The 27,935-nt window shown below is 37.2% G+C and overlaps 1 protein-coding gene across 8 annotated transcripts in view; it reads right to left on the bottom strand.

Annotated features, from left to right (window-relative positions):
* Window positions 1-3,510: 3,510 nt before the first annotated feature.
* Window positions 3,511-27,935, bottom strand: part of NRG1 (neuregulin 1) — a 167,720-nt gene continuing 143,295 nt past the window's right edge. For 2 of the 8 annotated variants that reach the window (XM_021710909.1, XM_008055039.2), the window contains 7 exons: window positions 24,542-24,600; window positions 17,782-17,805; window positions 12,944-13,046; window positions 11,356-11,482; window positions 8,435-8,565; window positions 7,795-8,001; window positions 4,066-4,792 (listed from right to left, as the gene is read on the bottom strand). In XM_021710909.1, coding sequence (XP_021566584.1) covers window positions 4,138-4,792; window positions 7,795-8,001; window positions 8,435-8,565; window positions 11,356-11,482; window positions 12,944-13,046; window positions 17,782-17,805; window positions 24,542-24,600 — 1,306 coding nt within the window. In that variant the 3' untranslated portion in view covers window positions 4,066-4,137. Of the gene's footprint in view, window positions 4,793-5,517; window positions 5,660-7,794; window positions 8,002-8,434; window positions 8,566-11,355; window positions 11,483-12,943; window positions 13,047-17,781; window positions 17,806-24,541; window positions 24,601-25,190; window positions 25,259-27,935 lie in introns of all 8 variants that reach the window. The other 6 variants (XM_008055036.2, XM_008055037.2, XM_021710907.1 and 3 more) reach the window with 5 other exon arrangements.

Below are 27,935 nucleotides of genomic sequence, written 5' to 3'. Positions count from 1 at the left end.
TTGACCTCATGGGTCATGTATGGAGGGAAAAGGAAGCATCATACTGCCGGCTGTGTGGGCCCTTCAACAAGGAATAAAGTGTGAAACAGAATCAGGAGGCAGAAGATAACTCAAGAACAGGCAGTTGGCAAAAGCAACAGACAGAAAAGGCATTCATGGGGTCCATGGAACACATTCCTAAATTAATACAATTGTCGTGATAAGATTGAAGTTGCTGGTCTAACAGACTGTAGCAGTAGTCTGCAGAGCAACAATCCCAGGTCTCTACAGAGTAGCCTTTTTTTTTTTTTTTTTTTTTTTTTTTGAGTTGGGGTCTCATTCTGTTGCCCAGGTAGAAGTGAAGTGGCATAATCATGGTTCACTGCAGCCTTGACATCACGGGCTCAAGTGATACTTTTGCCTCAGCCTCCCATGTAACTGAGACTATAGACACACACCACCATGCCCAGCTGGTTTCAAACTCCTGGGCTCAAGCGATCCTCTAGCCTCAGGCTCCCAAAGTGCTGGGATTACAGGTGTGAGCCACCGCGCCCGGCCTACAGAATAGCATTTTTATTGCGTATGTCTTTCACAGAAAATAGACAAAACTTTAAATAAACCACAATTACTTATTGCTTAGTATTTTGAATAATAAATTCTTTAGTTTATCAGTACCTCACGGCCTTCAAATGTGCATTCTTCGAATAGTTTCAATTACATATACATTCTTTCTCCTGAACAATAAATTATTCTTTAAAAAAAGAAAAAGATACATAATTTTAAAGCAAAGAAAAACAAAAAATATATATATTTGACATTTATCTTAAACTTATGTGAAAACAATTCTCTATATGTTAGATGCTTAAATATAAATAATAAAGGACATTATGTTATTTACAATGTTACACAGTAAGTTGGGAGAGTAAAAAATGACATTAATAAAGACAGTAAATGATATAAGAAAACATCCAAGTAATGTACAGTATGTATTTACAAAAAATATATAATGGAACTTGTGATATGTGGCCATTTCCTTTTGTCTACATTTCTCTGCAGTGTTCCATGGGTCTTTGTGGATAGAAATCTCTGACTGGTGGGATGCAGCCAGTACTACAAGATAAGGCCAGGCCTTCTTTATTTTCACCAGTGTGAGCCACGCACCCTTCAACCTCAGGCCAAAAACAGGAATAGTTACTGAGCAAGTTACCCTGGATAAACTCCATCTACCTCAAGACAGTCACACTAAAACAAGAAAGAGATGACGAGCTGTTGTTTGGGACACATTTGCCTACACTGAGGACCATTTTTTAAGAAAGCAGAAGGCTATTCAGGCACTATTGGGGGCAAAAAGGAAACAAACAGTTATATCAGGCAAAAGAGAAAGCAGGACAGAAAAGGAATCTTCTATGAGTTTTGCATATATTACATCCTATATGAGTTTTGCATATATATATATGCAAAAGGAGTTTTGCATATATTATATTCCTCTGCATACCCCTCAATGGGATATGATTTTAGACTCAAGGATCAAAGTTGCTGTCGAATTCCTGGGCAATTTCTACTACCTAAAAACTCAAGATAGCTTTCCTTATTCTGGGAGCATAGGTTGCATTCCTTCGATTGCCCCTGCCCTACCTGAAATTACAAACAGGATGATTAAGAGTGATGTGACAATGAAGCGTCACAGAGATATCCCTGTGAATATAAATCTAGTGGCCACAGCAGGTGGCCCTGAGCAGCAGGCTGGTCTTTCTTATTAAGGGAAGCTCTCCCTGCCTTTCTATGGGCGGACAGGCTCACCCAACTAATATATCACCACTATGAGTGACCAGAAACAAGCTGGAAATAAAATTTTTCATTCTTCAATTTTTAAATGTATTTGAAAATTTACAACAATTCTCATAGGGAGGAGAAAGTTGCTTTTTGTTCTTAACAGAATATTCTACTTATTATAGAAATTTTCTAGAATGGGACATCTAAATATCCCACTGTCCAAAGAATTTGCAACAGAAATTATAGAGTCTTTAATTTATAGTAGAAAGTTCTTTATTGAAATAGCTAAGATGAGTCATGGCCTTCAAAGGCAATGTCAAAATAATTTAGAGAACCTCTTTGGGCTAACTGTCTTCTTCCTCATGCCATGACCATACTCATTTCTGCAAAACCGCAAGATCATTGCAACCTGACAGGGCCTCCTCAGTGTGAGTTAAAAAGAAAATGAGGATATTGTTGAACACAGAGACCATGCCATGTGATTAATGGGAAGAAAACTTGGGATACCAAATATTAAGGGTAACTTCAAGGCCCTGCAGACAGGAGTCTCTGTGGGTTGTAGAAGCATGTAGAAGCACAACAACCAAACTCATGCCCAGCCTGCATTTTTCTGCTAAGACCTACTTGCATGTCATTTCTTCCCTTTAATTTTTAACATAAAGATTTGGTGAAGAAATACATTCAGCTCACCCATAAACAAGAAGCAATTACTCTCATTGAGTTCATGGATCCCTTCAATAACCTATTTCCCATTTTGTCCCATGGCTCCTCAAAGGCCACTTGGAACCTAAGTGAAGCTCCAGCACTGAATTGAAAGATATCAGGCAGGGCATGAAACGGGTTCTGTGGTTAAAAAATTTTCTTCTCTTATTTTCCTGAATTAGCAGTTATTTCAAATGTTAATACTCTAGGCCTTCCTGGGATTTACAATCACAAGAGAACATGCAACGTTTAAACCAATCTTAGTCCTGCTTTATGACAGTAAAGCAAAAATTATGGGGGAAGATGGATGATACCGCCTGTAAATGGAGGGGTCAGGACACTGGTGGGGGTCACTTCTGCAAGTAAAGGTGCAATCTTTCCAACAGGATTGACATTTCCTGATGCATCATCAATGGAGAAAGGTTCTTACTAATCACAAATCACATGCACATTGGCCATTCCTGATAAAAATGTTCATGCATAGTTGTGACCTAATCAAGGCAACATAAAAAAAAAAAAAAAGAAAAATAATGGAGAGAAAAGAGTGGTCAATCAATCTTTGAAATTTCAACTGAGTCCACCAAGCTGCTCTCCACCTATAGAGTCACTCCTTCCAAACACTCTATGACAGAAATATTTCCCTATGATGATAAGTCACCACTATATACAGCAGGCACATTTTACTCTAGAAGTATTCAGACATATTGCTGAGTGTGCTGTCCGGGCTGGGCTTTTTGTGCCATAATATGCCTCTTCTTGAGCCAAGAAGACACAACCAATCACTAGCTCCCAAATCAGTGAAAAAATACAAATCAGAAATGATTGCACCTTTATCAGCGGTGGTTTGCTGTTCAGCTAGATGAGCTGCTGGATCATTCCCCCAGAGAGAAAGTGAAACTGAGTTGTCCTGTAAGGTTTAGCCTTATAGCAAGCCAGAACCCATTTTCTAAGCTATCCCTAAAACTGTTGCTTTTTGTCAAGACAAATTAATTCAAATAAAGTAAATGGTAGCTTAGTAAGAGCAAGTTGTCTTCTGATTAATAATATAGTTGTTTAAAATCACAGTATTACTTTCTTCCTAATATTTAACATTACTTAATGCAGTTTCCTGCTGTATTTAATAGTAGCATGCTGTTGGATCTACTATTATCTCAGAGCCCAATGAGGCAAACCTTTGGCTGGCAGAGTAGACATAACTCATTTCATATTGTAAAAGCAAAGAAAACTTCATACAAAAGAGGAGTATCTGGATGGATGTGCCATTACAAGACATACTGATCAGGTGCTACTACAAGCAAACAAAGGGACAGCTGCAAGTCTTGCAAATCATACATCCAGTCAACATCGTAATGCAATGCACAAGAAGTCAGCAAAAACTGAATATATGGGAGGTTTTGCCGAAATACTGTGGAAAAGCAATCACTGTAACTGTACAAAACTTGCTCTCGACATAACATAACATAAAGGCACCATTGATATCTTTCTCGTTTTGAAATACTGTAAAAAATTGCTACATATGGCACATAACACATTTTTACATACATATATTTAATTTATAAAAGTTTTTTTTACTGTTTTCTATTTGCAGAATTGCTAAAATAAAATAAATTGTTTAATTTAAGGTGGAATACTTTATTATATAAAATAAAGTTTTACAGGTGAATCTATGTGTTTATTTAGGTTTTATACAGCAATAGGGTCTTGGTTAGCAATTACACTAGACAGCCTGGCCTGTATTTCTTCCTGTGTCGAGAAGCGGCCTGCTGGGTTAGTCCTGCTGTCAGCCAGGCGGAAGGCAGGTGCTGCCTCAAGACTGGCTGCCAGGGGGTTCTGTATGCCCAGGAAAGGTGTATCTTCACCTACTCTTTCATCTTCTGTTTCACTCTCTGAGTTACTGCTCTGGGAGCTTGTGTTGCTGTCCATTTCCAACCTGTTGGCAATGTGGCCATTGGGCTTGGTTCTTTTGGCCCGCCGGCTGTTGGCGAGTTTCTTAACAGGCTCTTGGGCTGGCTCATACTCCTGGGTTGTTTCATACTCCTCATCCTCCACTATCCTCAAGGGGCTAGGGGGGAGGCTGTTACTCTCATGCGCGGGGTTGTGGTGGAAGGAGTTGAACTGCTGAGGGTGGTGGTCATACTTCTTCTCCCGCAGTCTTGGTGGTGTCACGAGAAGCAGAGGTCTCTCTTCTTCCACGAAGGGGCTGACTGCCATGGAAGGCATGGACACCGTCATGCTGGACACAGGTGGAGACATTTCCGAAGGGGGCGATTTGGGGGAGCTTGGCGTGTGGAAATCTACAGGTGACATACGAGCCGGGGTGGTCATGGCTGACACATACCTGTGTGAGCACAGAATACCCCGCATAAGTGTGGTGGAATAAGAGGCACATAGCAGGGAGGGGAAGGGGATGGAGTTCATGATATTACAGAGTCACAGAACAAAAAATTTCTATTCATTGCTTGCTTCTCAATTTTTTTTTGACACTAGGAAATTCAACACCCTTGGAATCTAAAATTATGTAGCCAAGAGTTTCCTTATAGGAGTACATGCAAAGATCTGCTAAATTGCCTAGCTCATCAAAGCTTTGGGGGTTTTTCAATCTCATCACGGTTTTATTTTTTTTACATTATTTATTTATTTATTTATTTATTTGTTTGAGTTGGAGTCTCACTCTGTTGCCCAGACTGGAGTGCAGTGGCCACTCCCGGCCACTGCAGCCTCGACCTGCTGGGCTCCGGCGATCCTTCCGCCTCAGCCTTCCAAGGAGCTGGAACTACAAGCGCGCGCTACCACGCCCGGCTAATTGTTTGGTTTATTGTAGAGACGAGGTCTCGCCAAGTTGCCCAGGCGGGTCTCGAACCCGCGGGCTCAGGCAATCCACTCACCTCAGCCTCCCAAAGGTGCGGGATTACAGGCTGAGCCACCGAGCCCGGCCTCATCACGATTTTAAATAAAAGCATGTGAGCCAAGACAAGAGGGCATTTGGTCCCAGAAACCTTTCAGCTTATAAGGACCAAGGCTCAGGGATTTGGAAGGGAAAGAAGTATTACTTAAATACTATACCTTCCTAAAGGCCAAGGGGTCTTAGAGTATGAAGCCCAAATGGGGAATGGAAGAAGATCTAAGATGAGTTGCTGATAGCTGGATCTGCATGCATTTGGATCTGTGTGCCTTGTTTCTCCTTAGCTCAGCTATAAGGTTATGTCTTATAAAAACAAAAAGAGCATAGCAACTTAGATTTATTCCTGACAACAGTGTAATACATTTGTGTGCTTTTATTCTTTTTCCATGAAATGCTACTAATTAACATTCAATTTGCAACTATCCATCCCAGTGTCCAAGACAGTCAAAGGTAAGCCTGAGAGAAACTTATGTTGACTTTATGGTTACCACAAGGGAAGCTATGTCCAATCTTTAGTCTACTTTTTTTCCAAAACCCACAGCTATATTAGCCTTAATGGTTAATCTTTTATGATTGCTCAAAGGTTGGCCACAACATGTTACCTTCTCTTGTGCTATGTCTAATAATTCTCAGAGAATTTTGTCATCAAGACATTGAGTGTTCTGTTTTCACCATACCATGCTTTCTTACCCCGGAATAAAAAGGCCTAACTTTTGGCACTGAGGAAGATGTGGCTTATTCAAAGTCACATTTCTCTACTTTTGATTAAAATGTTACCAATGCAGCACTTAATGCCGCTTTTCTTCACATTGGCATTCACAGAGTCTAATTTGACATGACCTGAGATGACACAGGACACCATCACCTGAACTCTAGCTAACAGGAACAGGAAACCTATGAGCCTCACTGCTTTTCCATGATTCATGGTAATATGATTGTGAGATCTAGCAGTCTCTAAAATGGAAAAGTATCTCAGAAACGAAAATATTTGGGGACTTTTTGTTTTGAGGGTACTTAAGCTCTCTGAGAAATGCTAGTCTAAATTCAACCAACACATTAAAGTGACTCATCCTTTGTCTTCATAGTCTCTAAGTTCAGGTATATTTTGTAGTCCTAGATAATATCTAGTGTGTGCAAGGAAGCCTACCATAGCAGGAAAATGTCAATGTTTAAGGATAAATATCATATGCAGGGATGAAGGAAGATTTTACTACTGACCTTCCTTTCATGCTTGAAAAAAGATTGAGTTAGGATGGAATAGACTTCCTTAACACATAAAGACATAATCACAGAAATTTAAGACTATTGCTGTAAACCAGTTTTGAACTCTGCCTACTTTTTTTTTAGATGGATTGCAGGGAAACCTTTAATTCCAAAATTTTATAAAGCTCTGAATACCAAATTGAGGAAAAGGCCCTTGAAGAAGTGACCATCAGGCTCTCTATGACCTGCAACCCCAGAATGGACCATCATTTATTATAAGTACTTCCCAGTCCATGAGTAGAAAAAGTCTATCAAAATGATCTCCACCCATATAACAACCAAGTAAGTATGGGTTTGACATTATGGAAATCTCTTAGTAAATAGCCAAAGATTAGACTGAGATGACACTACAATAAAATAAAACCCAGTGGACTTGAAAATAAACAGGTGCAGCTTACTGATGAGCTAGAAATACTGGCAATCTTCCAGCTTAGGTGAAAATGGATAAAGTGAATTCATTCTTTATTTTACCTTTGCTACAACTTCCCCATCCCAACCCAATCTCCCCAGAAGAAAGCCAAAACATTCTAGAATAAAGGATCTTATCAAAGGCAATATCTACTTTGAAAACCACCTGTGAAGACTGCCAGACACAGCATATAAGAGATTTATTTTTTCATCTCTTCATGAAATTTCATAAAAGGGATACTATATGGTGGAACGCAAGCAGTTGTTCCCCATGACAGTCAGCAGTGGCACAGCCCTTGATTTGACTTAACTGAGGCTGGAAGGTAAGACAGTTAGCACATAAGAACACGAGGCCAGCTCGACCACCGTATCAGAGTTTGGATAACTGGCAAATTGAAATCATAGAAGGGTCCTTATCAAGCACTGATGCCATTTCTCTAATGTTATAGCTGAGGACACTGAGACCCTGAGTGGGTCTGAGCCCTTGGCCAGAGCTGGTAACTTCGTGTGCTGCACCTTCCGCATCAGATCATTCCAGCTCTTTAAGAGTCTGTTGCCTGTCAGTCACTGGGACGTTGAGAGGAACTCAGAAGAGATAAGTTCAGTCAAACAAAAAGATGACTTCATCAACTAGGAGCACTCCTAGAACAGGCCACTGCCGCCCCTTATTCTGATTAGAGTAGATTTCCTGAGGTGACACTGCAGCTGCTCACGGGAATTCTCTTATTGAGGTTCTCCTCTGTAGTAGCCTTGCCCTTCGGTTTTACCTTTCACTATGAGGAGAGTCTCGGTAGGAGTCAGGGGTTTCTCTGGCATGCCTGAGGAAGCTGTTACATTCACGAGGGCCTCCCAAGCCATTAAGACGTCCTCTTGGGCCCCCAGTTGGGCTGCTGTGCCTACTGTTTTCTACTGATGACATCATGATTACAGAGTGGCTTTCCGAAATGATACTTTCAGTGTGTCCATTGCTCCAGCTAGGGGAAACATGTGAGAGGAGAAATTTTTTAAAAATTATATGAAAAAATGGAAATGAAGGGAATGATTCCCACAAATATTTCAAATTATGATGCAGTAGTAGCTCACTACAACATTACTTGTTTCAGAATAGAATTCTTACAAAAAGAATTTGCTATAGAGAGGATCTTGATTCAGATTGGCTTTGTAAGGATAAATATTTCTCAAATTCCATTCTGTGTTAAGTACTTGCAGTCCCTCTGTTTTTGAGTTGCTTAGCCCAGGAATTCGAGACCAGCCTGGGCAATATAATAAGGCCCCATCTCAAAAATATAAAATAAAATGAAGGAATACTTTGTTGTATGAGCTACATCTAGAAGTAGAGTGCATTCAGATAGACATCACCAGGGCATTTGAGAATTTAGGGTTCAGTTATCTAACCAATTCTCATACCTGTGGCTAGGAGTCTGGGTGACAGTAGTGGAGTGATGAGCTGTGGAGGTATAGTGACTGGTGGAAAAAGATGTCTCTGCTTCTCTCTCAACAATATGCTCACTAGAGATGACGTTTTTTGATACGTATTGCTAAATAAACAAAGAGACATAACTTGAAGATTCACATAAATCAAAATACTAACACCGTCACATACAAAAATCTGTTATTGTAAACATGCTTTGTAATGCATTCCATTTCTTCAGTGGCTGGATAAAAAATGTTCTTCTGGCTACTTCAGCTTTTAGATGAGACAAATGGAGTTGATAAAATACTTCTGGATGTCCACACAATGTAGGTTTTACAATCCCCACTACATTTTATCAGCAAAAGATCTATTTCTTTTGTTTCATTTCCACTTGATAACATGACCAGAATTCAATATAAATCAGTTCAATACTCATTTTATTCGTGGTTGTTACCAGTCAAAGAAGGCTAATAGATATTTGAGTGAAACAAAAGCATAGAGATGGTTTGTCTTATTTCAAATTTCAAGTCACTAGAAAAAAATTTTAAAACCTCTATATTTTGGGTTTATCTTTCTTTTCAATTTTAAAATGCCCAGGTTACTCTAGTGATCTTTTTAATATCTTTAACTAGTTCTAAGATTAACAAGGCTACTGAGAAATGTGAGGGACGTATGATAGTTGTCAAGGACACACATCTTGACAAAGCATCTAACACACAGAAGGTCTTTGTATTTAGTGCAAGTAGATTCTACTTTATTTCATCAGCAAACTTCAGTAGCTATTATTACTTTCTCTCAGTGAAAGAGACTTGTTTTGAAGTTGTGTTTTCAATGCTGTTAATATTTATATCAGATGGAGTTAAATAACAGGAAAAGGAACAGAAAGGAATACTCTTTGATGAAATATGGCACTTTATAGTCTGAAGGTCTATGAATGCATAAGAACCTGTTATGTTCATGGAAACCCAAAAATATAAAACTTGAATTACACTTGAAACTCTGGTTCCCTTAGTGAAAAGGCTATTCCATATGGATCTTCCTGCAAAGTTCAGCTAGCAGGATTTACGAAACAGATCCATGGTGACCTATTTCTAGTCCATGCACCATTTCACTCTTGCTTCTTGGGAGGCTACATACACTCAGAGAATCTAATGAAAATAATATTTAACAATTATTCAACACTCGTTAAATGCCACCGGGCTGTTTTACGTAGATTATCTTATTTAAGGCTCACAAGGAGTCTTTAAGTAGGTATTCTTTTTAGGCCTGTTTTCATAATGAAGAAATAAGATCAAGAAAGATTCAAGTCCAAAGTTACACCATTTTAACTGTAGCCTAGGTAGTCATTCTGCCTTTTATGGAGTATACACAGTGGCAGATTACAGGTATGTTTGCAATGAATGCATTTGTCACCTGTGCAAAACATTCTGATGAACACTGTTTGAGGGAGGAATGTGACAAAGTATGTTAACTTATTAGCACCTTGCTCTAACAGTCTCCTGAAGATCTTTGCCACAAGGCTTGCTGGTAGTTTAGTAACCACCAACTTCGGACTTGGGTCTATGACATATGTGCTCCACTCAAAATATGCCTTTTTCTATAGGATAAAAAAATGGCACTGTAATATATTCTTCAAGCTTTAAGTATTAAAAAATCAGACATCAGGAGAAAATGAAAAAATGTTAAAAACCAAGAAGGATTCTTCTAGAATAGAAAAAACCATACTCCAAAAGCCAGGAGATCTCAATCTAGTTCCAGTCTTTCTCTATAGAAAAAAAGAAAGGTTTGCTACTGCCCATCAAAGCTGGACTGGATAAAAAAAAATGAGGTACATATACACAATGGAATATTATGCAGCCATAAAGAATGACAAACATGTGGACTTTGTAGCAACTTGGATGGATTTGGAGTCTATCGTACTCAGTGATCTATCACAGAAACAAAGAACAGAGTACCATGTGTTCTCACTCATAAGCAGACCTTGAACAATGATCATAATACTATAAGAAAGGGATTGGCAGTAGCAGGAAACTACTAGGAGAGGGGAGTGGGATTGGCAGTTGAGGGAAACTGCCAGGGGAGGGAAGGGCACATCTCATCAACAAGTGTACCTGCATAATGAACATTTGTATACCTAACCTGAATTGTACCCCACATCGTTAAAATAAAATTTAAAAAATACTAATAAAACCAAGAAAGATTTGGCAGATGATATCTTAAAACTCTCCAGAGTATTCTTTCATCATATTCTATGATCAAATTATATCTAAAAACCAAGTGCTGAATGCTTGGTAAGGAATACATAGAATATTTGAATGACTATGGATATATTTCATCTGGAGGGCTTGACATCATATAGAAAGAGCTGAGGAATAAGCCAGCATTTCATTCTTCTAGTTTTGAAACTGCAAATTGTGTTTGAGAAGTCACTTGACCTTTCCATACCCTGATTTCTCCCTTTGGAAATTGGAATCAGTAAATCATAAGGCACTATGAAGTGCCCTAATAAAAGAAACTCTGAGCCCCTTTGCTTAGTTATCTTTACTAATCAGTTATACTAGAGTAGCCTTCATTTCCAAATTCTATAGAAAATAAAACATTTACTTTTGATTCTTATATTATTGATTTTATTATTTATCTTTTTTCTTTTCCCCAGTTATGGCCTCCAAATTCAGCACTATTATCCCAGGTCCTTAATGAATGCTTTATAAAGAGGAAATGTGCTGGTTTTACAGTAACCAAATCCACTTAAAAAAAATCTTCCCATTATTTTCTCCTGGCGAGAACTTGGATTCCTGGAAACCATGGTGATTAATGGCAGCAGCTAAAAGCCTAAGAGCTTTCGAAAATAAACTTCAAGGCGCCTGAGCAGGGGAGAGAGGCTCAGTTTTTCCACTGGCCAGAGTCAACGTACGTTTACCAGCTGGACGTTCTCGGGGGGCGGGTTGGGATGGTGAGGCCCATTGGCAATGTTCATCATGTTGTTTCGTTCAGACCGAAGACTCTGTCGAAGCCGGTCATGAAGCTTTTTCCTCTGCTTCCTGGATATAAAAAAGGAAACATGTTTTTTCTGTTATTTACGTTTCTTAGTATGACACACTCTTTATGCTACCAATACCTGTAGGTAACTCAAGGTAGTAGATTAGTGATGAAGATTTCAGAATAAGTGAGAATATGCATCCTTATCAAATGGATTTGTAAAGCTGAATGGGATTCTTGTGGATATTCAGCTGTTTTACTGAGAGACAAGGAAAAAAAAAAAGAGGAGACCATGAAGTTAATATTTGGCTAAAATCTCAACTTTCCTAATCAATCCATCTTTGCTGAAATTGTTATCTATCTTAGATAATAATGTTTGTGCTATAGAATTGATGAAGCTGATTCCATTTATAGTTCTTCCTGAGGGTCTCTTAAGAAAATGAGCTGAGTTTTGAGTGTGTATGTTATACACAGCTAGCGTGTGTGCATGTAGTACACGTATATGAATAAGAATATGGACATATTTTGCCAGTAGATTTTGGCACAATTGTAACATGAGCCCACTCTCATAATTTTTTTTGTATAATTAGGTAATGAATATTGAGACTGAATCTAATAAGACTCATGGGGTCAATTCCATGAAAGCTTATCTTTATCACTTACTCAACTCTGGCAACACACTAAATCATGGGGCACTGAGAAAACACAATCTGTGCTGTTGATTTTGTGGTATAAAAGCATATTATTTTTCTTCCTCAATGCAACATTCAGATTATGGTAATATTTCCATGGATGTTTTGGTTAGAGAGTACTCTAAAGCAAAAACATTTAAAAACTCTGTTAATTTAACATTATTCAATCTCTAAATGGAAGTTATACATAGGAGAGAAGCGTGAAGGAAATTCACGTCACACAGTAATTGTGTTTGTTAATATGGGCTAAGTTCACATAGTGAACACAAATCTATTTTAATGCTATCTATTATTTCAAAGTAAGTTTTGCTTGATAGTCCTCCCATGAGATTCCCTCTGTACACCTCACATTTTGAGAGCACTCATACTGGCAATCTTATTAAATAGAATTGAAAAATAATCACTACAACTCAGAAAACTGCACTTCAAATACCACCAAGTGTTTTCTTTATCTCTTTAGTTTTAGCGTAAATTGGACTCACCCTTGGCATTGATGTGCCAAGTGGACTTTTGGCACCCACTTTCTCCTCATAGTATGTAGTGCCTGCCCTCCTCCCCCCACCTTATACACAAGCCTGTCCCTCCATATAAGTCTGTCGCTCGAACCCTTTATCTACTCACAAGGCTGTGGTCACTTATCAGAAGTCTTCTGAACACTTTCACAGAAATAGGCAAAGCTCTCTAATGTATGTGTTTAGGAAATATCCCCAAAATGAACTATTCAGAGGAAAAAGGAAGTCCCATCTCTTTCATTTTCCCCCATAGCCTAAGGAGCAAGAAGGAACATCTCTGCACTAAGGAGAGAGAAAGGCATGGAGGAGGAAGGTTTACTTGGTTTTGCAGTAAGCCACCACACACATGATGCCAACCACCAGGAGGGCGATGCAGATGCCGGTGATGGTCAGAACTCTCTTCTGGTAAAGCTCCTCCGCTTCTGGAAAGGGATGAGAGCAGATGTCATCGAGGGTCACTTACACTTGCCAGGACTTACTACAACTGAACAGTGGGCATGCTGCATGACACTGTCCATGTTCACAAGACAATAAATACATGACAATGATTTATGTATACAGACATATCTAAGGTACAACATGCTTTGCACTGCACTTTGAGCATAAATAATAAAGCCAGCTGGGGTCATTGATAATAAAAATATTATACTCTGAAGTTACTCTAACTATGAGCTATAGACAAATATGTGATATTAAACTGGCAAGTCATAGACATAAATTCTAAAATAACTATTTGGTCAAAACTCTGTGGTTTTTATTATTTTAAAAATATCTGACAAAAGATAAAAACAAAATCTCTTGCAAAGACAACAGGAATCAACACCAGTAAAAGGAACTGAGATTGCTATCACTGGGACCCTCCTTCCTCATTCTCATTCCCTACCCCCCGACTTCCACCAGTCTCTTGGTATTTCCCAGCTATTTTATACCAACACTTTATATCCAGTGGTCTTTACAAAGAGTCATTTCTAACTTGAAAAAAAAAACTTAAAGACATTTGCAAACATGAACTTGGCTTGTAGTTGGCAAGTAAATTGAGTCAGGCTCTCTATGATTTAACAGTAAAAAGTGAACAGAAGAAATAATAAAGTATGAACTAGTAGGGCACTATATCAAAGAAAATTCTACATGATGGGTAGGGTATTTCTGGGCTCAAATGAAGATTTGTCCTGTGGAAGACAATTCTAATTACTTTACCGATTGTACTTACAGAACAGATTTATTTGTATAAAGAAGGCACAGTACAGATAATGTGTGATTTGGAATATATTTTACATTCCTACATTGGCCAACTTGGCAAATGAACTAATGTAGGTTATACTAAGGAAGTGTGACACTTAGCACTTTGAACTAAAGATACTACTGTATCCCAAATGCAATCAGTCTTTAATTCATGGAAGTTTTTCTATTTATAAATTAGTTTCTTTTGGGGATAACTTGATTATACTAAGGTAGGTCATGTCCTTAACAAGACTTGCTGATTTAATGGGAAACCTGATCTTTTAGGACCTGAGCTTCCAACCAGTCTAATTACATCGATTGGAAGATCTTTACAAGTTCACTCAGAAAGAGAACTCAACCAGTAGGTAATAAGCTGTATAAACTGTTTACTTGCAATTGTGATTAATAAGCTGGTCAAGAATTGAGGAATATTATACAAATGAAGTTGTCTTATCTGGACACCAGCAAGAGGCCCTCAAAGAATATTTCCATTTTGCATCTTCAGTTTCTGCAGCTGTTCCTTTTTCTCTTTTGAGAAAAGGCAACCTACAGGAAGTTTTCTTGAAATGAAAAAGTGAATTTTAATTTCTATGATACAGTGGCCCTTATCATGAAACAAAACATTTCCTACAAGCCGAGTCCATGATAATCAAATTCCAATGAACAGGTCAAGAACATTGTCAAATCAAATTAATACAGCACTGATTATTCACAGGGACAGAAGGAGAATAGAAGTCAGTGGGTAAAAGACTAGAATGCTGCATAGATTATACAAAAACAAACCAAAAGGGTTGGAGGTGGAAAGAATAAACAAACTGGGAGGACAGACCGACTGACAGAATGACAGAGAGAGTGAGGAAGTAAAAGTACAAGGGAAAACAAGGTTAAAAGTTAAGGAGCCATCTGAAGTCCCTGGCACAGCATGCCTGATACTAAGGGAGGAAAAATAAATAAATAAAATAAACCAGAGGGAGGAAATGCTTGGGTGGGAAGAAAAGGTGGATGCAAGGTAGAAGGGTCATCCCATACAGCATAACTCCTAACCTGGGCTAGCAGCGGTGTAGAAGCCATAAGTAGGAAGCCAAGCAGCTTGTGCATTACTGTGAAATAATGTACGGAGACATAGAGTTGGTGTCATGGCTTCTGTGTGTGTGTGCAGCCAAAGTCAAATGAAGACATGGAAAGTGATTGCTTTTATGTTAATTGCTTGTCTGCTGCCCTTCCCTCTGCTATAGCCACAGGACAGAGAATTAGTTTCTACGAGGTGGTATTTGGAGCTGAAGTTGCTGTATCCTCCCTTCTTGACCTTGGCATCCTGATCAGTTTTCAGGATATAAGTCTAAGAAGCAGAGATATCACCCCACTGGTCCTTCTGCCTGGGACTCAGGATGCAGAGGGCTCCTGGGGCTGTGAGGAATTGGTGAAGAAATAGGAGTATAGGTATTGTTGCCAAGAAAATGAAGGCCCTCCCTTTCCTGCCCTGTCATATTCCCCTTACTCTATTTGTTTCCTTCCTTTCAAATGGCAAGGCAGTGTTTGCAATGATACCTTAACATTCTATTTTTAGAAAATAACTGGGAAACAGCTTCTGCAAACTTCAAAAATGGGTACACAGACCAGGGCTAAATGGGAAAAAGGCATCATGTGTATTCTCAGGGATTCTTTGGACAAGCTTTCTATTGGTTGTAAATTACAGAAGAAATTGAGTTGGGTTTGGAGGAAACGGTGCGTGATGACTGGTGATTTCTTCCTGCGTTATGTAGGGAGACACACGACTTCTGGTATAATGTTTATTTCATGGAAATAAAGAGGTAGCTCAATAAAGGCCAAAGGATAGTGCAAAAGTACTAAAATAAGCCAATTCTATACAAGGCCTACAGAATACAGATGTGGGATTAAATTCTGTAACCACATCAGCATTTACTAAATGCACTATAACACTCATCCAAATTTCTATTGGAGTTTTACATGGTTTTGCTGGATTAGGGGACCCCACAATATGGATGTGATCAAGGAAAAATGCTTGGTGAAGAATAGTATAAACAGGTTCTTTTAACTGCCTCTTTTTTCTCTTATTATTTTTTTTCTTGTATGTCAGGTCAATTGGGCAAGAGCAAATTAGAGACAGACAGGGCTAAAAAATGAGAGTCAGTCAGTCCAATTGGTAAGTCTGTCTCAATGAACGGAAATGCTTCTGAGACTTTCTGGTTTGGCTGGACTAAAAGCGTCCAGATTGAGCACATTTTTCAGTCTGATCTGGTCTGGCCAAGAGACAGAGCTCTTATCTTTTCTCAATTTTAATTGACCTTTAAGGTCTGACTTTCTTTAAGGTTGCAATGTACTGGTTTAGTACATTGCCAGTCCAGAACTGTGGAGTCTCTGGAAACAGTGCCTTTGAGAGAAGTGTAGCTACCAGCTCAGTGTCTTTCTTAACCCATAAAAGATCTTCCTGAGGGGGATGTTATATACCTGAACTGTCCTTTACTTCATTGTGTGGTAACAGAAACAGTACGTTCTACAGTCAGACTCTAAAATTATAAAGCAAGACATGTTATCAGGGATCAAATGGTATGGGTGACACAATTTTTCCCTTCTTGCAGGAAAGGCCAATTGCCTTTTCAGAAATGGGACAGTTTTTGTCCAGAGGGGAGAAACCCCAATAGATAACTCCCCTCACCTAGATGATGTGCCCCTAGTGATGTCGCGGTTTCATCTTGTGTTCCTCACTCTTAGATGTTCTCTGACACACAAAGACCCATTCACATAGACTTGGAACTTTTCCTCATCAAATTGATAGTTTCAGGGGGAAGAAGTGGACAATTAATTGAGCTTCTGTTTCTGTAGCTGCTAGAGCTTGCTGCTGCCTCATTTTCCTCAAACTATGGAAACGACGTTAGGCGCAGACTGTGATGTTATCATCCAAAAGAAAGAAGCAGCTGTAGGATGCCTTCGCTGCATGATGTCACTGAAACCAGCTGGCTGGGGATCAGATATTCTGTTAATTAGCACATTGCATTGTTGACCCAAGGCCACATTCCAGGGCTGCATGCAGCATTCAGAAAGACAGGCTGGCCTGGCACTGTGGAGTCTCTGGAAAGGTAGCACAGCACAGTTTCCTGCTCTTTCTGAAACTGGCCTTTCCCCCCAATTATTTAGGATGAAGGCCTTCAGGAATATGGCCAAATTTCATATGCTCATAGGAGATTTTGCTTACAGTGTAAAATTTTCTATTTGATTACTTGTCTACATAATCTTAGGGACTCAAATTTAATTCCTTTACCACTGAAATTTCCACCTAAAATAGCACAAGACTTCTTTCTTTCTGTATTCTATTTCGTTGCTTATAAGATAATGAAGTTGACTAAATTTGCGCCTGAATATGTCCAGAAAAATCTGAGTAATTCAAGTCTGAGCATATAATGTTGTGTTGTAATGTAAGGGTTTTCTATGCATATTAAATCATCTATGTTAGATACATGATTTTCATATTGTATGCCAAACTCCCATCAGTCTAACATATGGTGTGTTTTTTTTAAGAAGATGCATCTAAAATTTCTTTTGTTCTCTGGCCACTGGTTTGATTACTCTTGTAACCTTATACACCACTTTGCCTCACCCTAGTTTTTCTATATCAACAAAGCCAGATCTAATCAGTAGGTCAAGCAATGTGAGATATATGTGAATTTGCAGCAGGTGAGGTGATTTTTGAAGTCTAAGTGAAGGAAGCTTGGGAAACTAAGAGCTGCTGCACTAAGTAACACCATAGTAAACTAATCATAGATTGAAAGCAGAGAAATCATTGTTATAGCTGTATGATCCCTTCTAAAGAAAAAGAAAATTAGTCAGGAACTGAAAGGTAAGAGCAGGAAGGGAAAAAGATTTCAGCTCATAGGCTCTAAATTCTGCAGGCTAAAAGGAATGATGATTGGTCCATACCCATAAATTCAATCCCAAGATGCTCTGCCAATGCAGAAAGTTGACAAAAAAAAAAAAAAAAAAAAAAGAAAGAAAGGGAAAAAGTTTCAGAAAAGAGCAATACACTGCACTCAAAACACATTACACATGACTATTATGGCTCTCTGTGCGTGCACATTGAACCGGACAAATGGTGGGTGGTTAGTAAAGCAGTGCTCAGGTACGCCTCTGTGAGTCCACACAGGGAAATGTTCTTTTTAAGAGGTGTGCAAATGCCAGCACACTGCATCTCTATTAACCCTTAAAAGACCTGACTGAGGGAGAAGTCATGTTGCTAAACTAGCCTCTATACTACCTTCTTGTTTGGCAACAGAAATAGTAATTTTTTAATCATCAGAAAAGGCATCTGATATTATTTCATTCTTTTTTGAAAAGGCAAAAGCAAAGTTCCAAGGAGGTGAATTTGTTTGTTTGTTTGACCCAAAGACACCCAGTGGCAGAGCCAGGGGCAGAAGCCAGGAGGATGGTAATGTGGTCTGAAAATGTACCATGTTGTGTCATTGTTTGTGGGTAGTTATGCTCTAATATTTCTAGCACTTTGGTTAAGTATTTATTTTTTGGCTGTGTATCCTTTTCTTCTCCTCATCTTCCATTTCACCACTTGCATGTTTCACTCATGGAAAGCAACAAATGCTTCTGTCCACGCCCCGCCAAAAAAAGCAAAAAAAACAAAAAACAAAACAAAAAATAGACATGGACTTGGGACACTGGAGACTTCTTCCAGTTTTTTTCAATAAGCTCTGTGTGGCATAGGGCAATTCTGGGCCTCACTTTTTCAAACAATAAAAAAAGTCTTTTAAGTGGAGAAGACACAGTTCCTGAGGTCTTTAGTTAATTGTAATACATACTCCTTCAAATAACAGAGAGCCAATTAGATCATCTCTCCATGGAGCAGAACTCCGATGCACACAGAACTCAGGACCAGCAGGGTGGCCCCAGGAAGGGGAGCCTAAGGTGTGAGCCCACAGTCAATAATCCTAGCAGCTCTGACTCCAAAGACTCCAGGTCTGCAGGGTAAGCAGAATCTGGACAGGCTCAAATGAGGAAGTGGGGAAAATGAGGCAAAGAAAAAAAAAATCTTCAGGACTGACACTTTTCATTCTTGAAACAAGAAATTAATAATTAAATTTCATCATGTAGAAGCCTTTAGGCTCTACCCCCTCTGCCTCTGTCTCACTCTCTCTTTGTGAGTGTGTGTGTGTGTGTGTGTGTGTGTGTGTGTGTGTGTGTGTGCGCGCGCGCGCGCGCGCGCGCTGAACAGTCTGGTGGAAGGGAGGGACAAAAGATAAAATGATCTACATTTTCTTCCCTTGATCCCTGATTGAGAGATACTAGGGAGACCCAGTAATATGACAACGCATATCTTAAGTTTGAAGAAATGCAGTGGAGGGGTGTTTCTCTTCCAAAAACATCAGTTTGGGCAAGGAAAAGAACCTCTTCTACAGAGGGGAAAATAGGAGGAAGGATGCTGGAATTGTCTTGGGTTCAGGTCCTGTCTCTGCCGTTTACCTGTTTAGTGACTTTGGACAAGTCAATTTCTCACTGGCAAAATGTTTATAATATAATTATAACACATGCCTCACTGGGTGACCCTAGGGAATAAAGAAGACACGAAATATGTCAGCTAACAGCAGAAGGGGTTAACAGCCTGGCGAACAGACACATGTGGAGATGTAACCTGGGCCACTTACTGCATTCACATTTACTTTTGACTAATGTCATAACCAGGAAAATTCTGTAAGGTCCTGGAATACTTGAAAATGTAAAGCCTTGCCGCTCTTTAAGGGGATAAAACTTCCTAGATTAAAAAAAAGTATAAATATCAAATAGTACATTGCATGTCAAGGATAATGGGAGGGACTATATATAATGAGAGGTTCCTCTGCCTTGGGTCCAGTGTACTCAAGCAAATCACCCAAATTTTTCATAAATTAAAAGTTAGGGGATTTAGGGTTAATTTGGCTGGTTGTACAATGTTCACAGTAAAATTATTCAAATGCAAACATTTAATTTCTCTTGCCTCTGTACAACACTCAATTTGTCAAATTGACATTTTTCCCCCCATTTGCTTTCTTCATATAAACTTTGGAACATCGAAGTGAAGACATTCATTTTCCAAGGAATTTGATAATAAACATCCGTATTTAGTTCCATGAGGAAGGGACCCAATTTCTCTTCCTAGAACCCCCTTCATCTCTTGCTTTTTCCTCTTACCAGTCAGTAATAATTTAAGGGTTAAAATCAAGTGATATCTACAGAAACTCCTTCCAGAGAATCATTATTCCATGCCTACGTGAACACTGCTAATGATCTATATTAGTTGCGTAGAAAGCTTGGTTAGGTCTTCAATAAAATTAGTAGCATGCCCATGCATAGATATTACTGCATTTACAGTTTTATAGATAAGTCTGTGAGCCTAACTGTAATTTCATTTTATGGGAAGTCATTCATATCAGGCAGGTCCAATTTCAAATAATTCAATGGGAAATTGGTACTTAAAACTGGAATCTCTTCTGGCTATAAACTCTAACAAGGAAACAGGCAGAGTGAACATGCATCAGTCATTCTAGACCTGGAGCAAACACTGTTCTGATTTAGTTTTACTATTGGTAGCTACATTTCTTTCATTGTGAGACAAAAAAGCAGAATACACAAACACTTTTTATTTTATAAGAGGTTATTACTTTCTATCTGTTCTATTTAATCTAATGTTGGCCTGGGCTCATTACGTATCACATGCTTCCTATTGAACTTCTGCCTAGCCACTACATTTTTCAAATTAAATTAATAATTCAAAAACACAAAGGTTACTGTAAACAATTTAGTTTCCTTTTCTACATGTGATTTCCTACTGTGCTCCAAGCAATATAAAAAATTAATTAAAATCTAAAAGTCTTCAGAAATGATTAAATATTGACTCACTAATCCTTTGCCTTAGGATTTTATAATTGCTTGAAGAAAACTGATTAACCTGTAGGTTAATTTAAATTTTTAGTTGCATTAGAGAGAAGAACAATAAAATAACTTTCTTTTATCAAAATTATACGTCCATGCAATCATGGCTTCTGTTAAAATTTGAAGCATCCAGGACTTTACTCTTTAACATCTTAGGCCTCCTTTTGCAGATAATCTCAAAGATTTCTGAGTAAGATTTGACTTTATGCACTTGTGAGATTTGTAAAGGAGTTTGGTTAATGTCAGTTCTAAATGGGATCAATTTAGTGTCTGATTTTTAACTTTGGACTTACCTTCATAAAATGTAGATACTTTTTAGTTACATATACCAATCCGTATTGTCACTGAGCCCTTTGAAATGTAATAGGAGAATTTCTCCTTACTCCCAAGTTTCATGGGCACATTGAGGACATTCAAACACACATACAGTAAAATCTCACTAACACTCCATTGGAATGTATGACAATTTTGTTATAGGTGAAGTGTTCCTTTATTCTACTGTTAGCAAGATACATATATTTGATAAATAAGTTATTAATTTCAACAGATTTTTAAAGCAATTAGAAATCCACACAAATAACTGATGTACTAGTAACCTGTGATTCAAAATAACTCTTAAGTACATCCACTAAGTTTATTCATTTTGAGACTGTACCTAATTTTCTAACAGTTGTACCTTTAAAAAATATTCATTTGCGATATTCTATAATTAGGTCCTGTTATGTATTAGTTTACATATGACATACTTGCTCCATACTACCTCTAACTATCGAAACTGTGAATGCTTTTTCTTTTTTCCTTCATAAAGTCTATAAATTGATTGTGGATTGCCTGGATGAATACACACACATACACACACATCCCATACACATATTGAGAAACACAATCCTTCCAACTAGGAATCCTGTGTCAAGGTAGGGTCAAATTTGAAGCTGACTAACCTTGACAATATTTTCCTAGAAAGTACTATAATGTTTTATTTCAAGGCAAATGGCTGCCTTATAAAATATACATTTGTTCCTCTCTTTCACATTTTAAGTCAGTTTTTTAAAAATCAATAAATGCCTCATAGGACATACTGACCAGAATCCCTAAATCAAATCCTGACAATGTGAGTTTTGTGTTAATACACTTTAAAAAAATGGATATTCTTTTAGAATGTTATTCTTCAACTGTAAATGTGGTCTTGTAAGTTTTAAATGTTTCTCTTTGAAGCTGGGAATGATCTTTTCTCAGTTTATGTTTAAAATTTATGTTTTCCAGACATTATGGCTACAAACAATTAAATTTTAAAATGGCCACTATGGCAACATTTTTTAAATCCTTTTTTCAGCCTTCATTGGTACTTGAACATAAAATTCTTAGAGGCAGCAAAAATTTATTTTCCTGCCTTCTATGTAGGGGTTTGCAGAGATAAAAATTGAAAATTTAAGACATAAAGGTTAAAACATTAGCTCTGGGCAAGACAGCTTTTGAGAGCAATTTCTGATGGGAAGTTCTTGCTTTTCCAGACACGAGGCATTGCTAATGCACAGTCATTACATATATCGTTCATAAATATGCTTCATATCAATCTTTGTTAAATCAGGTTAAATATGAATGCGGCTTTCCTGGATGTTATCCAAAAGTGGCATTGAAAGCTTACTAAAGAATTTATTTAAGGAATCACACTCCAAACTTTACAAATATGTAGTGGTTGTTTTGAAAGGTTATCTCATGAAAGAGAAAGTGGTCTAGAAAAGAAGTTGAAAGTATTTTATCTAGTTACTACTGTAAGATCTAACTGCATAATTATCCTGAGAAATAACTTCATTTTTAACACTTTTCTTTATATAGCATCTGACCAGCATCTTCCATGCACAATAAAACTCTACATAACACCAAAAATATAAAGCATAACTTAAGTTATACTTAAGTTTTACTCAGGATTTTCATCAAAACCTAGAATATGATTTTATTGTATGTATATAGTCATATAGATTTGCTGAATCTATGTTATTTGAATATAAATACACATTTCTAAAAGAAATGATTTTAATATATTCAATAAAATCCTATGTTTTTCTATTTGTACTTTCCATTCTATCTACCTTTAAAAATTAACTTAAATATTAAATTAAGCTATTAATTATAGCTATGGATAGAAAAAAATTGTCCACTAGGTGCATATTATTTAAAAATTTGTGAATAAAGTGAAGACAGTGTCCAGGCATTTTGCAATGCCAATTTACTAATTTTTCCCAACAGAAAATATTCTATGACATTACCTTTTATCCGTAGCCTATGTAAATATATATATATATATATATATATATATATATATATATATATATGCCTTACTAAATGAATGATTGACTATTATAGGCTTAGTCTTCCCATTATGTATTATGGAATTTATTCTGGAAACTTCTATAACTGTTAATATGCATTACAGAACCTTATTCTTTGCATATACCAGAACAAGGGTAAATTCGATTCTTTTAGGGTGCCTAAATAACTGGCTTATATCATTGTTTCTTATGTGTATTTAAACTGCAATAAGCTATGTGAAATATTTTTCAAGGCAAGCATTTTGCAATCTAAATTAGCCATTGAAAAATCCAGCCCCCATCTTCTTTTGTAAATAAAGATTTAATGAACACAGCCATGCATGTCTGTTTATGCATTGTCAGTGTGTGCTTCTGTAGGTTCGAATAGTTGTGACAGCAATGGTGTCACCATAAACTCCAAAATATTTGCTATCTGAACCATTATAGAAAAAAGGTATCAACCTTTCATCTAAATGAATAACTATATGATATCCATTTTAAATATAATGTTTTGAAAACTCCAGTATCATAGGCTATAAAGCCATTTCACAAGAGGACAAATACATAGTTTAGTTATTCATGCAATTATATACAATGTGAATTGGGTCTTTTAGAAGTGATGTTCAAAATTTCATGAAGCCACAGAAATCCATCAAAATTTCCCAGTTCTGCATTAAATAATATATATATATCCTGGAGTTGAACTGTTTTATCTCAAAGCAATAAATATTTTAAAAAAATAACAGTAACTATTTTATTCCAAAATTACTTTTGAAACTAACATAAAGAATGCTAACATAAATAAATGATTGTTTAAACTAGTTCTGAATTAATTCTTCCCTCAGCAGCATAAATAGAAGCCAAGACATCTCATTTGCTGTGAAATGTTTGTTTTTAATTTTCCTACTCAGTACTTTGTTTTGCAAATTGTTTGGTTAATGAAGAAAAACATCTGAACTCTTTTTATTATGTTTATTTGTTATCGATAACACATTCTGAATCAAAATTAACTTACCATCATTTCAAGTGCATATTGGTTACAGTTTAGCAAAACCCTTTTCAGGATGTTGTCATTGTGTAAAGAAGGTGACTGTTTGGTGGAATGGTTGTTTCTTTTTTATTTTATCAAAAAAAAATGAGACTTTTAAATGCCTTTATTATAATTTCACTGCTTGATATTGACTCTCAACTTGTATCACATGATTCAATATCAATTTCAGAAACATCTGGAGCCTCAACACACCTATTAGTATCTCAGAGCCAACTAGTCACGAACAGAGGAAGTAATACAATCGCTTTTGTTAATGTTCTCATGCGACAGGCAGAGGCAGTCAATATTAGACCTGGTAAAACACATCTAGCTCTAGGTGGAATCTGAGGGGAGATGCAGCAACAAGAAAGCAGCACCGACTGAACATGCTCCTATTCAGGCAGAGACAGAAAGGGAGTGGACGTACTGTAGAAGCTGGCCATTACGTAGTTTTGGCAGCGATCACCAGTAAACTCATTTGGGCACCTGAGAGAAGAAACAAAAAAACAATGGTAGAAAAAACAGAGAAAAAGAGAAGAGGTGAACATATGCTAGAAAGAAGCTCCTTCAGTGTCATTTGACTGAACTTGGTAGGTTCACCCTCAGGAACTGAACCTTTGCCCCATCATGGCTTTCAGACTCTGGTATGTTCCCCAGAGGGTTAAACACTTGCACAAAATGCAGCTCCCAGGTTTGTATGGTGGGAAGATCCCAACATTTTAAGTGACTGCTTTCTTTCAAAGGGAGTCACTTAAAATGAAATCTGACATTTTTTCAGTTTTCCATTTGGTAGCTTTGGTTACAAATGCTGGAGGGAGATGTTTTTTGGTTGCCTTGCCTGCTGTGGTTGCCACATCATTGGCCATCCTGACCAGCCATTTTGTAAGTTTATGACTTTGGGACTCAATGTTGAGTGACAGTTAAATCGGATCATATTGAAAGGGTTTATGCCTTTGAGAAGATAAGCCATAATTAGGAAAGGACTCAGTTACAACTGAGCTGTAAAAGCACCAAGTGGTAGTGATTGTTGCTGTAGATTGGGGGAAGAAAGCAAATTTCAGATTATTTTAACATACTTTCTTGGTTTTGGACTTTCATTGGCACATTCTCAGTACATCTTGCTCCAGTGAATCCAGGTTGGCACCTAGAGGGCAAAAATGTGATAAGCAAAAAAACGCTAAAGACACTGAGATTTCAGACTGGCAATTTTCCTCCTATGGATTATGGAGATTCCTAAAAATGACCTGGTTCTGAACAACATAAAGAAAAGACAAAACATTTAGAAAACCATGTACCATGAAAACTGTGAGTTACAGATTTTTGTTGTGGTGGTTTGCTTCAGTCTTCAAATGATTAGTTAACTGAAATTTAACTAGAGTGAGGTTTAAACGTTGAGGAGTGGTGGAAAGGTCTAGGGAGCTGTCATTTTCCCTTTGGCATGATTGTATTTACCTCTGGTCATTGATTGACACTGATTTTGACAAGCACTTACATGGTTCCATCCATATATTTTATTACTAAATGATCTTGGGTCTTCCCTTTATATACACTCAATTTTGTACCTATTTCATAAGTATTTTATAAGTTACAAGTTAAATAATCAAATAATAGAAGTCAAGTACTTTATATTCTAGTTATTACTGACAAGAAAATCTACATTTCTTCTTTTTAAAAAAGATATTACAAATTAACTTTCATTTTAACGTTGAAAGATAGTAGAAGCAGGATTTTTATCAGTACAAATTTCACTTAACTAAATTGTTTAAATTTAGAAGTTATTCTTCTGTAGTAGTACTTAAGAGATGTCATTTTGCATTTAAGGCAAAACTATTTTAGAATTGTATAAAATTTACATTTTATTCACTCACATACATTTACCTATCAAAAGTCTAGAATCTTGATGTAATATTGTTCTTTCAGTCATGCAATGGGGCCATTCTTAAATATGAAAGTTATTTATAATTGCTTTTTGTTGTTGCTGTCACTCTAATAACGAATACATTTTATTTTATTTATTTTTTAGTTTTTTGAGTTGGAGTGTCACTCTGCCACCCAGGCTGGAGTGCAGTGGCACACTCACAGCCACCGTAGCCTCGACATGCTAGGTTCAGGTGATCCTTCCACCTCAGCCTTCCAAGTAGCTGGAACTATAGGCACGCACCACTACACCTGGCTAATTTTTTAAAAATTTATTTTAGAGAGGAGGTCTCGCCAAATTGCTCAGGCTGGTCTTGAACTTGTGGGTTCAGGCAATTCTCTCACCTCAGCCTCTCAAAGTGCTGGGTGTATTTTAAATAGGATTTGTTTTACCCAATATCATACACTAATAAATAGGGCCATTGAAAGGTTCTAGGAAGCAAATATACTTACAGATTTTTTTTAAAAAGACCTTTATTTTGAATGTACAACACCCATAATCATATCTAGTATTAATAGCATCTATATAGTAACCATCAAGCAAGGCACCTATGGTAATATAATTTAGCTCTGATAGTCCATACCTAGAGATTTTCACACAACTCTTTCATCTCCAAAGTAAATAAAAATGTCTTTTTAGTAGCAAATAAATATGAATAAAACTATTCATTTTTACTAACATGGGGTGATTTCATTTCCCTGCAAGCCAAAATGTCAAATGATTTGATATATACAATTCTCCTACTTCATGAAGAATGGCCTGCAAGATAAAATACTAGCTGTTCCAGATTTTTCCCTTCTGAGTACTTGGGTAAACTTACAGTATAAATACAAGTGTTAATGATATTAATAAGCTTAAACAACAAACATCTTGTCCTGATATAGCCCTCTTAACTCGTCAAACAATTTTATATAATAAATTGATTATTTTTGTTAAGAATACTTTTGCTGCAGGGAATAGAGGAAGATATACCTAGAGAAATACGTGAGTAAAAACTATAACCTGTGAGGTCACATCATTCTTGTAAAGATGTCATTTTACAGATACATGAGATAAAATATATGGAAACTTTTTTCCCATAGAACTTATTTAAAAAAATAATTTCTGAAGTATATGGGGTTTTTGTTTCCAAATCAGGACTATAAATTCATATAGACATACTTTATAAGTAAAGCAGGCAATTCCAGAATTAAAAATATAGTTGATAATGACCATTTCATCTTACCTGTTTGTATTATTGATAAAACTTAATATTATCATATTGAGCACACAATAATCCCTTTATTTCATACAAAGAACATGCTATAAGATATGTGAATATTCTGGGTGTGTATATGTGTGTGTAAGAGAGAAAGACACACATACAACAACCTGAGGCAAGAAATGCCCTTATTTTACGACCATGAAGTTAACAATAGGTGAGGAATCACAAGTTCCTAAAGAGAAGGAAAGCATTTATTAGGAAATTGCCATTTTGGCATCAGAGCACAGGACAGCCAGGTTAAGGAAGTCAGAAATCTTACCCAGTCAATTTCTCTAGTCATTATAAACTTCTAAGATGATGTTTCTTAGGAAGCTAGCATAGTGAGATAATGGTTTACTTCTATCATAAGATCATACAGACTTGGATGCAGTAAAACTAGAACTTCCTAGGGTATGCAGATCGTTTTTTCAAATTATCAGCTATTTCTCAGCCAAAACTATCCTTTTGCTAGTGTTCATCTTCACTTGGGAAATAAGTTTTCTTAGCATTATTATTATTATTATTATTTTTGAGTTGGAGTCTCAGTGTCGCCCAGACTGCAGCGCAGTGGCCGCTCCCAGGCACCGCAGCCTTGACCTGCTGGGCTCCGGCGATCCTTCCGCCTCAGCCTTCCAAGTAGCTGGAACTACAGGTGCACGC

The sequence above is a fragment of the Carlito syrichta genome, unplaced genomic scaffold (assembly GCF_000164805.1).
Source record: "Carlito syrichta isolate Samal-C Ts95f unplaced genomic scaffold, Tarsius_syrichta-2.0.1 Scaffold301641, whole genome shotgun sequence".
In the NCBI taxonomy this organism is placed as follows: Eukaryota; Metazoa; Chordata; class Mammalia; order Primates; family Tarsiidae; genus Carlito; species Carlito syrichta.
The sequence above is the reverse complement of the archived record's forward strand: the minus strand, read 5'-3'. Positions and strand labels throughout refer to the sequence as shown.